Source organism: Astyanax mexicanus, chromosome 4 (genome assembly GCF_023375975.1).
Source record: "Astyanax mexicanus isolate ESR-SI-001 chromosome 4, AstMex3_surface, whole genome shotgun sequence".
Taxonomy (NCBI): Eukaryota; Metazoa; Chordata; class Actinopteri; order Characiformes; family Acestrorhamphidae; genus Astyanax; species Astyanax mexicanus.
Genome location: NC_064411.1, coordinates 21,458,572 through 21,474,411, shown reverse-complemented (window position 1 = coordinate 21,474,411; position 15,840 = coordinate 21,458,572). Strand labels below are relative to the sequence as shown.

The 15,840-nt window shown below is 35.9% G+C and overlaps 2 protein-coding genes, 1 long non-coding RNA gene and 1 pseudogene across 4 annotated transcripts in view; 3 read left to right on the top strand and 1 right to left on the bottom strand.

Moving 5' to 3' along the window:
• The first annotated feature begins 271 nt into the window (after positions 1–271).
• LOC125801620 (uncharacterized) lies at positions 272–917 on the top strand. The gene is made up of 3 exons (XR_007438827.1): positions 272–342; positions 552–655; positions 812–917. It is a non-coding gene; the product is annotated as an uncharacterized LOC125801620 (long non-coding RNA).
• A 580-nt stretch (positions 918–1,497) lies between these two features.
• LOC125801400 (zinc finger protein 239-like) lies at positions 1,498–6,671 on the bottom strand. The gene is made up of 2 exons (XM_049478073.1): positions 6,591–6,671; positions 1,498–4,938 (listed from the first exon to the last, which is right to left on the bottom strand). The coding sequence occupies exon 2, from the start codon at positions 4,778–4,780 to the stop codon at positions 3,878–3,880; it is 903 nt and encodes a 300-aa protein (XP_049334030.1). The 5' UTR covers positions 4,781–4,938; positions 6,591–6,671; the 3' UTR covers positions 1,498–3,877.
• Positions 6,672–11,584: 4,913 nt separating this feature from the next.
• Positions 11,585–15,840, top strand: part of LOC111189804 (zinc finger protein 239) — a 140,060-nt gene continuing 135,804 nt past the window's right edge. The window contains exon 1 of one of the 2 annotated variants that reach the window (XM_049477589.1): positions 11,585–11,657. The gene's annotated coding sequence lies outside the window, so the exon portion shown is untranslated. The remainder of the gene's footprint in view (positions 11,658–15,840) is intronic. The other variant, XM_049477584.1, reaches the window with a different exon arrangement.
• The window catches only part of LOC125801555 (zinc finger protein 850-like), a 37,290-nt pseudogene continuing 35,372 nt past the window's right edge, over positions 13,923–15,840 (top strand).

Here is a 15,840-nt window from a genome sequence, read left to right as displayed (position 1 = left end):
AGAAAATATTTTATTTCAGTGTGGAATGTTTTAGCTAGCTATATTAGCTAAATGTCTAATTTATTTAAAAGTGGAAAATTTAGCTAGCTAGGTTAGCAAATGTTTACTTCATTTCAAACTGTAAAGATTTAGATAGCTAGGTTAACTAATGTTAAATACTTTATTTCAGTGTGGAATTGTTTAGCTAGCTAGGTTAGCTAATGTTAACTATTTTATTTCAGTGTGGAATGATTTAGTTAGCTTGGTTAGCTAATGTTTAATTTATTTGAAAGTGGAACGATCTAGCTAGCTAGTTTAGCTAATATCAACTATATATCAGTGTCGAATGTTTCAGCTAGCTAGGTTAGCTAATGTTAACTACTTTATTTCAGTGTGGAATGTTTTAGCTAGCTAGGTTAGCTAATGTTAACTACTCTATTTCAGTGTGGAATGTTTTAGCTAGCTAGGCTAGCTAATGTTAACTACATTATTTCAGTGTGGAATGTTTTAGCTAGCTACTTTAGGTAATTTGAACTACTTTATTTCAGTGTGGAATCTTTATAGCTAGCTAGGTTAGCTAATGTTAACTACTCTATTTCAGTGTGGAATGTTTTAGCTAGCTAGGCTAGCTAATGTTAACTACATTATTTCAGTGTGGAATGTTTTAGCTAGCTAGGTTAGCTAATGTTAACTACTTTATTTCAGTGTGGAATGTTTTAGCTAGCTAGGTTAGCTAATATTAACTACTTTATTTCAGTGTGGAATGTTTTAGCTAGCTAGGTTAGCTAATGTTAACTACATTATTTCAGTGTGGAATGTTTTAGCTAGCTAGGCTAGCTAATGTTAACTACATTATTTCAGTGTGTAATGTTTCAGCTAGCAACTTTAGGTAATTTGAACTACTTTATTTCAGTGTGGAATCTTTATAGCTAGCTAGGTTAGCTAATGTTAACTACTTTATTTCAGTGTGGAATGTTTTAGCTAGCTAGGTTAGCTAATATTAATTACTTTATTTCAGTGTGTACTGTTTCAGCTAGCTACTTTAGGTAATTTTAACAATTTATTTCAGTGTGGGATGTTTTAGCTAGCTAGGTTAGCTAATGTTAACTTTATTTCAAAGTGAAAGATTTTGCTAGCTACATTAGCTAATGTTAACTACTTTATTTCAGTGTGTAATGTTTCAGCTAGCTACTTTAGGTAATTTTAACTACTTTGTTTACATGTGGAAGGTTTTAGCTAGCTAGGTTAGCTAATGTTAACTACTGTATTTCAGTGTGTAATGTTTTGGCTAGCTAGGTTTGCTAATGTTAACTACTGTATTTCAGTGTGTAATGTTTAGTAAGATTGAGTAGCTAATGTCAACTACTTTATTTCAGTGTGGAATGTTTTAGCTAGGTAGGTTAGCTAATGTGAACTACATTATTTCAGTGTGGAATATTTTAGTTCTAATAAAATCGTGATAGATCAACACATTCAAAACCCAGAGAGAGAGAAAGAGAGCGAGCCCTCCAGACTTAATCCAAGCAGTTATACATTTATCCAGTCCAGTTAACAGCTTGTTGTCCAGTTCTGATGACGTGATCAGCTCCAGCCTGTCTGAGCAACAAGTTCTTATCATGATGTTGTTCAGCTCTGTGTCCTTCATGAACACAGCAGACAGTCCTTGTGTTCCAAACAATCCTTATGTGCCCTAAAGTCTGTGAGAAGATGAAACAGAGGAAAAGAGGGGATGGAAAGATCTTCTGGCCTGTGTGCGACTTTACAGTGTGTAGAACAGGCAAGCGCTGGCTATCTGAGGAGAGGTTCCCAGCACTTCACTCAGATAGCTTGTTGTCTCCTAGTTCATATGCACTGGTCCCAGAACAGCAGTGATGCTTCTCTGCCACTCAGGGTCACGTTCTCCTCACAGCTCTCCCTGTTGATGAAAACACTCTGACCTTCCTGATTCCTGAAAACGTACAAACAACCTCCAAAGCCCTGCGTCATTGTGACAGTTAAAAAGAGAGCAGTTTTTAAATAAATTATTAAGTGAACACAAAAATAATAACTGTATATATAAATGTATAAAACATTTAAAAATAAGAGTGTGCAGGTGTGGTTATCTCCAATCACACCCTTCACCAAATAATAACATAAAACAGGCTCAGGATGGATAGGTTCCAGGTCACAGAAAGGTTATCAACCATATAGTGAGAAAACACGAGATTGCAGATCTTGCAATATAAAAGCATTTTATTGAAACACACACGAGTAAATATTGGGGGTATGAATCTCTCAGTGTTTCGATTTGATTCGATTCCGATTTTTGGGGTCAAGGTTCGATTCAGAAACGATTTTCGATTCTACAATGATTTATCAATTCAAATGGCCTATAAATTTTGTTTAAATTATGTGAGAAGATAAAAAGATGAAAAGACAATTTAAACAAATAGAACATTTATTTCAAACAATAAACTTAGGTTCCTTGCTGTATAAAATATTTTTGCAATATAGTGACAGTGCCACAATAATGAATGATTAATTTCTAGCATGGTTGACTAATCCTGTATTCATTTCTACAAGGTAGACATTGTTAAAACTAGAAAACACTTATAAACAGCCACAAGGTCAAGAGTGGAACGTTAGATAGGCTATAATTATGTAACAAGCAGAGAAGATACTAAATACACTGGATTTTAGCATGCACACCCCTCTGTTGCCTAACTGGGAGTTCACCTACTGTCGCGCAGAGCTTTTTAACAGTTAAAGAGCTCCGCAGGGACAGTTAAAAAGCTCAGCGCGACAGTAGCTTCACCCAAAAAACACGTTTTTTTTGGAAAATGAGAATCGATTCTGAATCGTTCAATGTTAGCTCCAATCGATTTTTTTCCTGCACCCCTAGTAAATATAGATGTGAAGCAATGCAAGGATAATAGTTGGTACTGGATAAAAACAATCAATTAACTAAATTAATTGGATATTCTTAGTAACTTTGGAGATTAAAAAGTCTTAAGCAAGATACAATATCTAATAAGAAAAAGAGTAAAAAACTTGAGTAATACATCAACCAAATATCCCTCTATTGTAACAGAGAGAACAACAGCAGGGGCAATAAATGAGCCAGCAACTTTACTGCGCTATACAAGTCTGGAGGGGGTTGATTTCAGTATGAGAACTATGGCTGGAGCGTTTTATTTAACCTCTGGAAAAGATTTTGTTGGCCTCTCTGTGGGGTCTGAATGCTCCACACGGCAGTACCCGGCACAGTGTCGTCTCTCTGTGGCTCTGGGTCACACTTTTGTGAGCACTCTCTCTCTGGAGTTCCTCAGGTGGTGTTTTCCCCTTATCCTTTCATATGGGTGGCCTGGCAGTTGACAGCATTAAAGTAAGCTATGCTAAGCTTGGGGAACTGAGGACGGCTTCCACAGAGGAAAAACAGAGATACTGGAAATTAATGGAAATAATTAAATCTGTATATACTAGAAAAGCGATTAAATGCATTCAAAACCTTTTAGGCATAAGCACTGAAGGTTTGATCCAAAATGCTTAGTTGTAGACGAAGAATCCTACTGTACTCCTAACATCTAAATTTTAAAGACTAAATTATGCTAACCTAACATCTGGTGCAAGCACTGGCAGTGCCCTCACTCGAACTTAAACAACCTTCCCTTCTTCAGAACTGAACTCCTACCGTAACTACCCTAAAAACTGAGCTGTGTCTCACGAAGAATGTCCTGGAATATCAAACATGCGAGAAAACATAACATTAAATTCAATAAACATCATCGCTGGATCAGATTCATTTTGCTGAACCTGTAAAATCCATTGTTAAATTCAGTTCATGTTTGTTTCTGGTGGAACGTGTCCCAAGTGACAGAGTGAAACATTTGTGTAGGATAAGGTGTTCTGTCTGAAAGATTTACGATTTGCGCTTTTTATTGCAGTGGAACAAATTTGGGATAGTTTTCTCTCCTGTGTGAATGCACTTGTGTTTTTTGAGTTTACTCTGTTGAGTAAAACTCCTCCCACAGTCTGAGCAGTAATACGATTTCTCTCCTGTGTGAATGCGCTGGTGATTATTGAGAGTACTCTGTTTAGTAAAACTCTTCCCACAGTCTGAGCAGTAATACGGTTTCTCTCCGGTGTGAATGCGCTGGTGATTATTGAGATGACTCTGTTTAGTAAAACTCTTCCCACAGTCGAAACAGTAATACGGTTTCTCTCCGGTGTGAATGCGCTGGTGATTATTGAGATGACCCTGTTGATTAAAACTCTTCCCACAGTCTGAGCAGTAATACGGTTTCTCTCCTGTGTGAATGCGCTGGTGAATTTTGAGAGTACTCTGTTCAGTAAAACTCTTTCCACAGTCTAAGCAGTAATACGGTTTCTCTCCTGTGTGAATGCGCTGGTGATTATTGAGAGTACTCTGTTTAGTAAAACTCTTCCCACAGTCTGAGCAGTAATACGGTTTCTCTCCGGTGTGAATGCGCTGATGCAGTTTGAGATTACTCTGTTGATTAAAACTCTTTCCACAGTCTGAGCAGTAATACGGTTTCTCTCCTGTGTGAATGCGCTGGTGTTTTTTGAGATTACTCTGTCTAGTAAAACTCTTACCACAGTCTGAGCAGTAATACGGTTTCTCTCCTGTGTGAATGCGCTGGTGATTTTTGAGATTACTCTGTTTAGTAAAACTCTTCCCACAGTCTGAGCAGTGATGTGGTTTCTCTCCTGTGTGAATGCGCTGGTGTTTTTTGAGAGTACTCTGTTTAGTAAAACTCTTGACAGAGTGCTGATGTTTCTCCATGTTGGGACTTGGCTCCATCTGTCTGTGAAATGTAGCAAACAATTTCTGCGTTTTCAGGAGATTCTTCTGGACGGCTTGTGCTTCACCTCTTTCAGCAGTTTAACATTGCTTTTTGTTAATTATCCTGGTTGTTGGTAGTGATGAATTTCTGGAGAAAACCAGGAATATTTTTATTTCTGGAAAAAACAAAAATGAATTAATTGTATATTAAAATAAAAGCAGGTCAATTATCCAAAAGTACCTAGATCAGTTTCACTATATGGACAAACAACTGGGACACCATAAAGGTTTCAGAACTTTTATTCTAACTCCATAGACATTATAATATATAGTTATATATAACTGTCAGCAGGCTGAATTTGTGTAGCAGAAACAATTCTACATACCGAATACAATGTTTTACTACTACATTAGTATCTCACTTTACACTATAATACATTATTCCATACTTCTACCACTCTACTATATTGACCTTGTAGGCTGGTTGCCAGAGACACAATGTACAACTTGCTTGTTATTTTGTTAAGTTTTCTCAATAATGGTCAAAAAAATATATAATTTATTAGTTTTTCAATATTTCAGACTGAGATGTTCTGACCTGAAGCACAAAAAGCTAAAAGTACAAGGACACAGACAAAACATTTACATTAAGTTAAATGATAAAAGTTTCTACAAATATTAACCAAAGACAGTTATCCAAATCAATGCTTGAAAACCTGAGTTTTTACAGTTCTTGATAACAGTTCATTATTTTCTAACACATTATCTAACATTGATACGCACTCGTGAACTTGTTTTGTTTTTTTGTACATGCAGATCAAAATCCCTTAAAGCTCCACTAGGTAGGATTGAGATTTTGTGCTTGTGGGCTCCCCCTACCGTTGCAGACTGTAATAATTGTATACAGCACTATATATATATATATATATATATATATATATATATATATATATATATATACACACACACACACATATACACTTTTCCACCAGAAAGTAAAAAGCACACACAAAATAATTACAACCATGATCAATTTGTCCCTTTTAGCATGAAATATTTACTTTATTGTAATCACGACTGAAACAAGACATTTCTTCTGTGTCTACAACTGATAAAACTGTGTGTAGCACAGCATAAAATAATATTAAAACAAAAACACAGTATCAGTAAAAGCTTTTACAAGCCCCAGACTAAAATGTATATTTCAGTTTGGGGCAATTTACTGCAAGCTAAGCTTACAAACAGCCATATTTTACACATAACATTTTATATTTACACATTTAACCCAATCGCTAATGCTAATCGCTGCTAGCTTCCGCCTGCTAGCCTTCAGCTTTAGCTGAATGAAGGCTAAAATGAATAACATTTTAACTCTCGTATTAACATTTTAAGCTCCTTACACAACAGAAATATTTATATTCTTTATCTGGTACTTATCTGAACTCACCGGAGCTTCTGCGGTAAAGCACAGAAGAACAGCACAAACTTTTAATTTTGCAGGTAAGTTAATGTTCTAGCCACCTTTAGCTAACCTGGCCAATGATATCTAGATAGTTAGCTAATCTAAACTAGCTGGCACTTCCAAACAATAAAATAATCTTAGCAGCCTGAATGTCTTAAACACATTAAATGTGTTGTTATATAGCCTAAATATGAACAATCTGTCTGTAATGGTTAAACCTATCCTTTATAGTTAACTTTAGCTGTTAGGTGTGGTATTGGTAACAACACTGTCATGTTACAAGCTAATTTTGCTAATGCTAATGCTAATGAGAGAGAGAGAGAGAGAGAGAGAGAGAGAGAGAGAGAGAGAGAGATATTCTCGTACCTTCTTTTGTTCAGCTGATTCTGCTCTTCCTCCGGCGCTCCAGCTACAGACCCCGGAAGCTCAGCCTCATCCGGGTAATGTAGAGCCCCGCCCCCTCCCCCGCTATATCACATTATACCCCATCACCGCTAGAGGGAGCCCGCGAGGGAGTCCTCAATGCATGGAGCTGAATGGAGCTAAACAGCTAAAACTCTCATTTAAAACACTGTATAACTACTTCTCTGGGATTTTTCTTTAATTTTACAAAGTAGAACAAAGTATTTCACTAAAATAGGAAAGAAAACATACCCCTATATTTCCATTTTCTACAAATGTTTTTTATTCAGTAAATGTACTAGCATTCCTAGCATATGCTGGACTGATGCTGGACTTACACACAGATCTTGTTTAAAAAGATTATAAATGCAGTTTAAAAGCTTTAATAATTATCTCTGCAGTGATAAAATAGTTGTAGTTGTGCTGCTTTGAGGAAATTAGTGCAATTTTATTCTATAAAATATCACACATTTAAACATTTTTAAATGTTTGATACTTTTTATAATAAAAATTTGTTTTTAAGCTTTTATACATTTAAGACTCTGTTGAGTGGCTGAGATTCAGAGCAGATTCTGAACTGAGTTTTTCCTCTATAGAGATTCTCTGATTGCTCCTTGCTCCTGTACAACTCCAAAAAATAGCACTTACTAATTGCTATGGAAAGATCAGTGCTGTTGTTAAAGTACCAATTCTGACATTGATTCTGGTAGAGTTTTTAAAAAAACATACTTTAAAATATTATGGTTACATTTTCTTTGCATTTACCTTCTTGATGTCCTGCAGGTTCTTGAAAAGGAGATCGTTCTGCAGCAGATCTTGTTTGTTGCTCACCTTGTCTATAGAGCTGGGCGATTAATCGATTTTATCGATTAATTCGAATTTACAGTTAAGCACGGTTTCACCACCGTCGCGCCCCTGTGAGCTCCTGTACCACAGGCTTAGCCCCGCCCCTCTCTCCCCCTCCCTCCCGCGCGCAGACCCCACACCTCCCTCCCTCCCTCCCGCACGCGCTCCCCACACACCGCACAACACAACACATGACAGCAGAGCTTGTGCCCAGAATTGGTTCGGTTTTGCCGCATAGGACGTGGATAGACCAAACAGATCCTCACTGTGCGTTTAAAACCGATTGCTTCTAAACGAAGCAGCGCAACAAATTTATCTCTATACCTTAAACAGAAGCGTGTAGCGGAGTGGGAAAAGAAAAGTATTTCTCCCAGCCGAATGAACGCAGCAGCAGCACACCATCCAAAGTAAAACAAGCATTTATAGAACATTTTATAGAACACTGGCACTTATTTAAAAGATTTGTTTTGCAATTCAAGCACAATGGGGAAAAGTCTTTGCTTAATAGCATATTAAATTGTGTTTTCTATTTTGTAAGTTTTATCAAAAAGGGCACCATTTTATTTTTTCTATTTGTTTTTTTGAGGGAGGCTTTATTTATTTATTTTTTAAGTTTGAGAGTGCATTGTGTCAGTACCTAAAATATGTTGGAGAAAGCTTTCTAAAAGTTACTGGACGTTCTCACTGTTTACAATAGTTTTTTTTTGTTTGTTTCTGGTTGCACTTTAACCACAAAGGGGACATTTAAGTGAAAACTAAATAAATAAAAACTAGTTTTTAACCATTTTATCATCTTTAATTTGCTTTTTAGTAGGGGAAACTTTTGATTTAAATAGAAAATCTAATAATAAAAAAAAATGATGTTTTTTTTTTGGCCATATCGCCCAGCTCTACTTGTGTAAAGTCTTTCTATTTATGTATTCTGAAAGCTTTCCATAAATTGAGGTCATTCACAGCTCCTCCCTGTAAAATCACTCTCTGACATCACAATGGACCATCCTGATTTCTGTATAGAAGGGTACTTCACACTTGTAAAAGCATTTGAAACTTCATATGCAAAAATCAGTTTTTAAACTAATTACTTGTAAAATTAAATGGATTTGTTTAAATGTATTTGTTCATAGAATGATATATATATATTTTAACTTTTCCAAAATAAGTCCAGCAAGCATTCTCATTCTACTACACAATATTAGCCAACTTGTACACAAAATGGTGTACATATTAAAGGAAGATGTTACTGATGTTGGAGAATACTTTGGTCAGATTATATCTGGTTCTGTGTAGAAATATAAGACAAACACCCCTGGTTGCTTGAGTCACTTAAAACTACCCCAACAAATAGCACTTACCAAGTTTTAACCAAAGGTCAGGACTATTGTTCTAATGGATCTTTGTTTCAAAGAAAGTATTGAAAAGAAATGTCACAATTTCTACTTTAACAATAGTTCTGATCTTTGAGTAAAATTGGTAAGTGCTATTTGTTGGGGTAGTTTTAACCCTCCTGTTACCTTCAGATTTACTAACACCTTTTATGTTTATGTCAATTTCACTTTTCGTTTCATTTTTAACCAAGTTTATGTCACATGCTATATTTGTTTGTTGACTACTTGAATAGCCATTTTTAAAAAATCGTAAAAAAAAAAAATATATATATATATATATATATTAACATATTGCTGAGTTTATTAAGATCTCATCAGTCCTGCCTTGTTTCTGTGCTATTGAAGCGTAGGACACGAAGGGGACATGGACTGTGTTTAGAGACGTGCTGGATCTGTCTGCAGCCCAAACACCTGTTCTTTCTTCACCTTTTCACTTGTACTCTCCAAACTGAGCAACACAATGTAGACTTACATGTGGGATTAAGTCCAAGTCTTTCTAACTATCCCTCTATACACACACCTCCCTCTAAACGTATCGTCTACGGTAGTTTATCCTTTTAGATTGATGGTGTTCTGAAGAACTCAAATGCTGATTTTATGTTTGGACGTGGCTGACAGCGTATCTGCTGAGACCTGGAACTATTCTGATTACATTAGCAGCACTAAGTTTATCATTTTCTTCAAGTGGAGAGACAGACCATAATAACTTTTTACTTTTGGAAGGTAGTCTGTTTTCTATTGGTTGAGAGACAAGAAGAGGATCTACAGTAAAGGGCTCATTCTCATCAGATGAGGATTCATTATAATCAGGATCCTCTCTAAAGTCCTCCTTTTTCTCAGACACATTCTCCTCTATGTCTCTGTCATGGTAAAAGAGATGTGAGAAATCCTCACTGAGAGAAAACCTTTTCTTAGACGTCATTTTCAGTAGAGAGAGAGAGAGCAGAAAGAGAGAGAGACAGAACACATAGAGAACTGGTTTAGAAGCTGCTGTGAAACCTTTTATATCTCTACATAACCACTATGTTGTGTGAACAAGATGTTTTCAGGAACAATATATTCCTCCACAGAATGAGAAATATCAAGTTCTCATGAGAATTATGTTTTCCCGGCCCCCCTGTCGTGTGAATTGTTAGTGGTTCTTGCACTAATACAGTTATAATTATGTTATTTTAGGGATCTATTTTTTTTTGAAGATTATAAAATAAGACGTCATATTGACCTTCACATCATTCAACACAAATGTGGGTCAAATTCTGATATTTTTTATGTTTTATAAAGCTAAAATAGCCTGGGGTCAAATAGATCCCAAACAACACTGATGTATACAAAATGTGTAAAAGACACAAAAAAACATCCCATTAATTTTATATTTACCCAGTTGTCTCTATTAAAAGAGGAAAAGTCACCAAATATGAAGTAAATAAAATGAGATTAACTAACTTATTTAAATGCGTTAAACATTGAAAGGGGTCAAATTGACCCCAAACATAAAAGGAGGATTAATTGACTCAAGCAACCAGGGGTGTTTGTTTTATTTCTACACAGAACCTGATATAATCTGGCCCAAATAGTCTCAAGATCAGTAACTTCTTCCTTTAACTTGTACAAAAAAATCTGTCTAAATTGGCTACTATTTTGTAGCAGAATGAGAATGCTTACTGGACTCATTTAGGAAAAGTAAAAAAAAACACCATCCTATAAACAAATAAACTCATAAACAAATATTTTTATTGTATATTTAATTAGTTTAAAACTGAAATCTAAATATGAATTTTTAAATGCTTTTACAAGTGTGAAGTACCCTTCTATACAGAAATCAGGATGGTCCATTGTGATGTCAGAGAGTGATTTTACAGGGAGGAGCTGTGAATGACCTCAATTTATGGAAAGCTTTCAGAATACATAAATAGAAAGACTTTAGACAAGGTGAGCAACAAACAAGATCTGCTGCAGTACGATCTCCTTTTCAAGAACCTGCAGGACATCAAGAAGGTAAATGCAAAGAAAATGTAACCATAATATTTTAAATTAAATTTACATTTAAAAAAAGTGTCTACTGGAATCAATGTCACAACAGCACTGATCTTTCCGTAGTAATTAGTAAGTGTTATTTGTTGGAGTTGTACAGGAGCAATCAGATAATCTCTATAGAGGAAAAACCCACTTCAGAATCTGCTCTGAATCTCAGGCCACTTGACAGAGTTTGGAATGTACAAAAACGTATAAATATTTTTTTATTCTAAAAAGTATCAAACATTTAAAAAATATTATTTTTAGCAAAGTAATAATTTATAAATGTTCGATACTTTTATAGAGTAAAAATTTTACTAATTTCCTCAAATCAGAACAACTATAACTGTTTCATCACTGCAGAGATAATTATTAAAACTGCTTTTAAACTGCCGTTTTAATCCTTTTAAATGAGCTCTGTGTGTAACTCCAGCATCAGTAGCAGTAATGCTAGTAAATCTACTGGATAAAAACATTAGTTTTAGAAAATGGAAATATAGAGGTACGTTTTCTTTCCTATTTTAGTGAAATACTTTGTTCTACTTTGTAAAATTAAAGGAAAACTCAAGAGAAGTAGTTATACAGTGTTTTAAATGAGAGTTTTAGCTGTTTAGCTCCATTCAGCTCCATGCATTGAGGACTCCCTCGCGGGCTCCCTCTAGCGGTGGTGGGGTATAATGTGATATAGCGGGGGAGGGGGCGGGGCTCCACATAACCCGGATGAGGCTGAGCTTCCGGGGTCTGTAGCTGGAGAGGAGGAAGAGCAGGATCAGCTGAACTACAGAAGGTATGGAGAACGTTATCTAGCTAGCCAATGTTGCCACCTTTTTTACCTTCACCAAGTCAGGAACATATTTTATTCTTTTAATCCGGATACAAACTTTCCTGCACTTCCTTCTAAGTGAGATGATGTGGCCTGCAAGGCATCAAATCAGCATTTCTTGCATTTCAGACATAAATAGACGCTGCATTCTAACATTTATCAATTTGCCTTTTTTTATTCATTTTAAAGATACAAACACATAATTTATAATTAAACTAATTAAAATGTGGTAATGTATTAGGATGCATGTAATAAGTCTTTGCTGATACTGTAATTTGTATAAAATAACATTTATTATAATAAAATAATTAACAAACACCCGGGTTTGCTCGAGAGAGAGAACGTTAGTCAGTCTTGTCCTGTGCTCTCTGCCTCGTCACTGACCCACTCAATCTGTAAAACCCAAGGATTTATGTCCTTCGTAATATTATCTAATTTCTTGAACGTAAAAAAAGGAAATAGTCGGTTTGGAAGTTAACTTTTTCTCAAGCATATACGTTCAATACCTCAAGCATTTTCATTCAAAATGCTGAAATACACTGTTATAAGTTAAAAGAGCCATGTTCCTATTAAAATCTACAGTCTTTTATTCACTAAACGTGTAGCTACATTTCCAGGACAACTAATATAAAACTGATAATATTTGAGGTGGAAGGGAAAATGTTAATTTATTAGCCAGAGTGATTTAACCCCTTAACGCCTGTTGTTGCAAATATGCGACTAACCGTTTGATTCAATCAACCTGCCAAGATAGCGCCTGCATTCCCCCAATGCCTGTTAGTGCATATTCGCCACGGACCTAGGAACCTTTGACAATTTACAATTCAAATGAATCTAGAATTCAAATTAATGAAATGTTTCCTGTAATATTTGTGTATATTGTGTTGGTGACAGTAATTGGTGTTATTTATTATTGAATGCCTGCTGTTGGGTGCATAAATAAAACATTGATTTTTCACTGTTATATTACTCTGTTATTGTTATCTTAGTATGGACCATTATGTCTGCTGTAGCAAATTTGCAACATACCAAATTTACCCCAAATAGACCATATTGCCTGTTATTGCAAATTTGCAACATACCAAAATTTCTATTTATTTTTTGTGCAAAAGTGAAATTAATAATCTCAACAATATTTACTATCTACTTAAAGGTAAAACACACATGAAACATTTTTTCATATACAGCTACATTAATTCAGGTGTTAAGGGGTTAATGATTAAGTAACATTTAGTTAGAGATTATTAAATTGTGGGTAACATTAGCTTCTGTAAAACTGCAGCTGCTCTTGGAGCTGCTGCTCTGAATCTGCTGGTGTAGAGCTTCTGCTGCTCTCTGGCTCTGCAGATGGATGAAATTAAGTTTTGACCCGATGCTGCGATATACAACAGTGTATGTGATATTGATTTGGTACGTTAGATCATAAGACTGTGGAGCTTCAGTTTTTCTGGATAAAAAGCACATTCACATTGATCTACATATACAAAAAAACAAGTCTTGACTTTAAGAGCGCATATCATGGTTAGCCTGAAGCTAATGTGGGCGAAAATAATGAACTGTTATCAAAAACTGTAAAAACTCAGGTTTGCTAAGCAACATTTGCATAACTGTCTTTGGTAAGTACGTATGAAAACCTTTATAGTTAATGTAAATTTTAAATGTTTTTTTTTGTGCTTCAGAGGAGAACATCCCATTCTCATTAAAATATAGAAAAATGTATGAAATTGAACGTCAATAAAAAGCAGCCAGGCTACTTTCTAAATACTTAAATATAGAAAGTGAAGGATAGAGATATACTGTAAGTCAGATAAAGATATTTAATAAATAAAATGAGATATACCTTTATTAGTGCAGTATAACATTCATAGTCTATTGAAAAAAGGTCAATATAGTAGAGTGTAGTAGTAGTATGGATTAATGTATTATAAAGTAAAGTAAGATACTAACATAGTAGTAAAACATTGTATTTAGTTCTGGACAGCAGCGGTGTTTCTGCTACTTACATTCTGCAGCTGCAGCCTGCTGACAGTCAAGATACAACTACATATTATAATGTCTATGGATTTAGAATGGAATAAAAGTACTGAAACTTTTATGGTAATATGGTGTCCCAGAGGGTTTGTCAATATAGTGTAACTGATGTAGGTAATTCTTTTTTATAATTGACCTGCTTTTATTTTAACACATACTAAAATTTTTCTTTTTTTTTTTCAGAAATAAAAACATTCCAGGTTTTTTTCCTGAAATTCATCACCAACAACCATGATATTTAACTAAGAACAATGTTAAACTGCTGAAAGAGGTGAAGTACAAGCCGTCCAGAAAAATCTCCAGAACACACAGAAATTGTTTGATACGTTTAACAGATAGATGGAGCCAAGACCCGGCATGGAGAAACATCAGCACTCTTTCAAGAGTTTTACTAAACAGACTGATCTCAAAAATCACCAGTGCATTCACACAGGAGAGAAACCACATCACTGCTCGGAGTGTGGGAAGAGTTTTACTAAACAGAGTGATCTCAAAAAACACCAGCGCATTCACACAGGAGAGAAACCGTATCACTGCACAGACTGTGGGAAGAGTTTTAATCAACAGGGTCATCTCAAAAAACACCAGCGCATTCACACTGGACAGAAACCGTATCAATGCTCAGACTGTGGAAAGAGTTTTAATCAACAGAGTAATCTCAAAAAACACCAGCACATTCACACAGGAGAGAAACCATATTACTGCTCAGACTGTGGAAAGAGTTTTATTACACAGAGTGATCTCAAAAATCACCAGCGCATTCACACTGGACAGAAACCGTATCACTGCTCAGACTGTGGGAAGAGCTTTAATCTACAGTGTACTCTCAAAATACACCAGCGCATTCACACAGGAGAGAAACCATATTACTGCTCAGACTGTGGGAAGAATTTTACTCAACAGAGTAATCTTCAAAATCACCAGCGCATTCACACAGGAGAGAGACCGTATCACTGCTCAGACTGTGGGAAGAGTTTTATTACACAGAGTCATCTAAAAAAACACCAACGAATTCACACAAGATAGAAACCGCATCACTGCTTAGACTGTGGGAAGGGTTTTATGCAAGAGTCATCTCACATTGGGTACATTTACATGCAGTCTAGTAATCCATTAACAATCTAATTACTGGCTCAGTCGGAATAGAGCACGCCCATGTAAACACCTTAATCAGAATAGAATAGTCCGATTGAGCCCATTTCGAATTTCTATTCGCAGGGGTGATAGTGTTTCGGCGCCGCGCCGGAAATCTGGCGTAGCGTGGCTCTGTAAAAAAAAAAAAAAAGCTTCCCCCACCCACTACGAAAAGTCTTTTCCCCCCTATGTTTGACGTGCACTGTAAGCCCGGATTTTATTTCTAATTAAAAATGTATATTCAATGTACATAAATTATTAAGTTTTAGTCCATTACTGTCAAATGTAAGTATATTGTACTCATTTCAGCACATATTTAAACGTGTTAATAGTTTTTAGTTTAATAAACTAAACATTTTAAGTTTTTGAACTGATTGACTTAACTTTTTAAGTTATTTAACAGAAAAAAAACTTTTTTTTGCATTTAAGCCCGCCCTTTTCCCAGCTTGCTGTTGGTGAGGCAGACTTATTTTTTAGCCATTTTTTTTTACCACATTTTCACCTGCTGCTTTTCCTCTGATACTGCTCTTCTATCAACCCTGCCATTTGGTAAGTGTTTACTTTACATCACAATAATACAATTCTAGTTTTACTTATTTGTTGCCTATAGGCTAAATCACATGAGCCAAGTTACCATGGAGGATACATATTAATTGCATTTAGACTGTCCGACACGCAGGCTCAGCGACACGGACAGCGGCAGCTGTGACTGGTCCGCTGAGCTGCCCACATTTTCCCGCCTTGCAGTTTAGACTGCAGAGGCACGGAGGACGCAAAGTATAAACCCGCCTCGCAGCTCAGGCCACTCGCGCAGGGTACTCTGTGGGCAACGAGTTGCCTCGACGCAAAAGTAAACAGCCTTCAGCACATTTTTTACAACGCGGTCAACTCTCGTACTTCGGGACAGATACCAGCCCCGGGGGGTTCTATTCGAAGGTAAAACAGTCTAATAAGTCCAGTTTGCTCACACGGACGCCAAAGG

What these genes read in the sequence shown, in the direction of transcription:
- LOC125801400 (XM_049478073.1), bottom strand. Translation starts at nt 4,780, where the DNA reads ATGGAGCCAAGTCCCAACATGGAGAAACATCAGCACTCTGTCAAGAGT.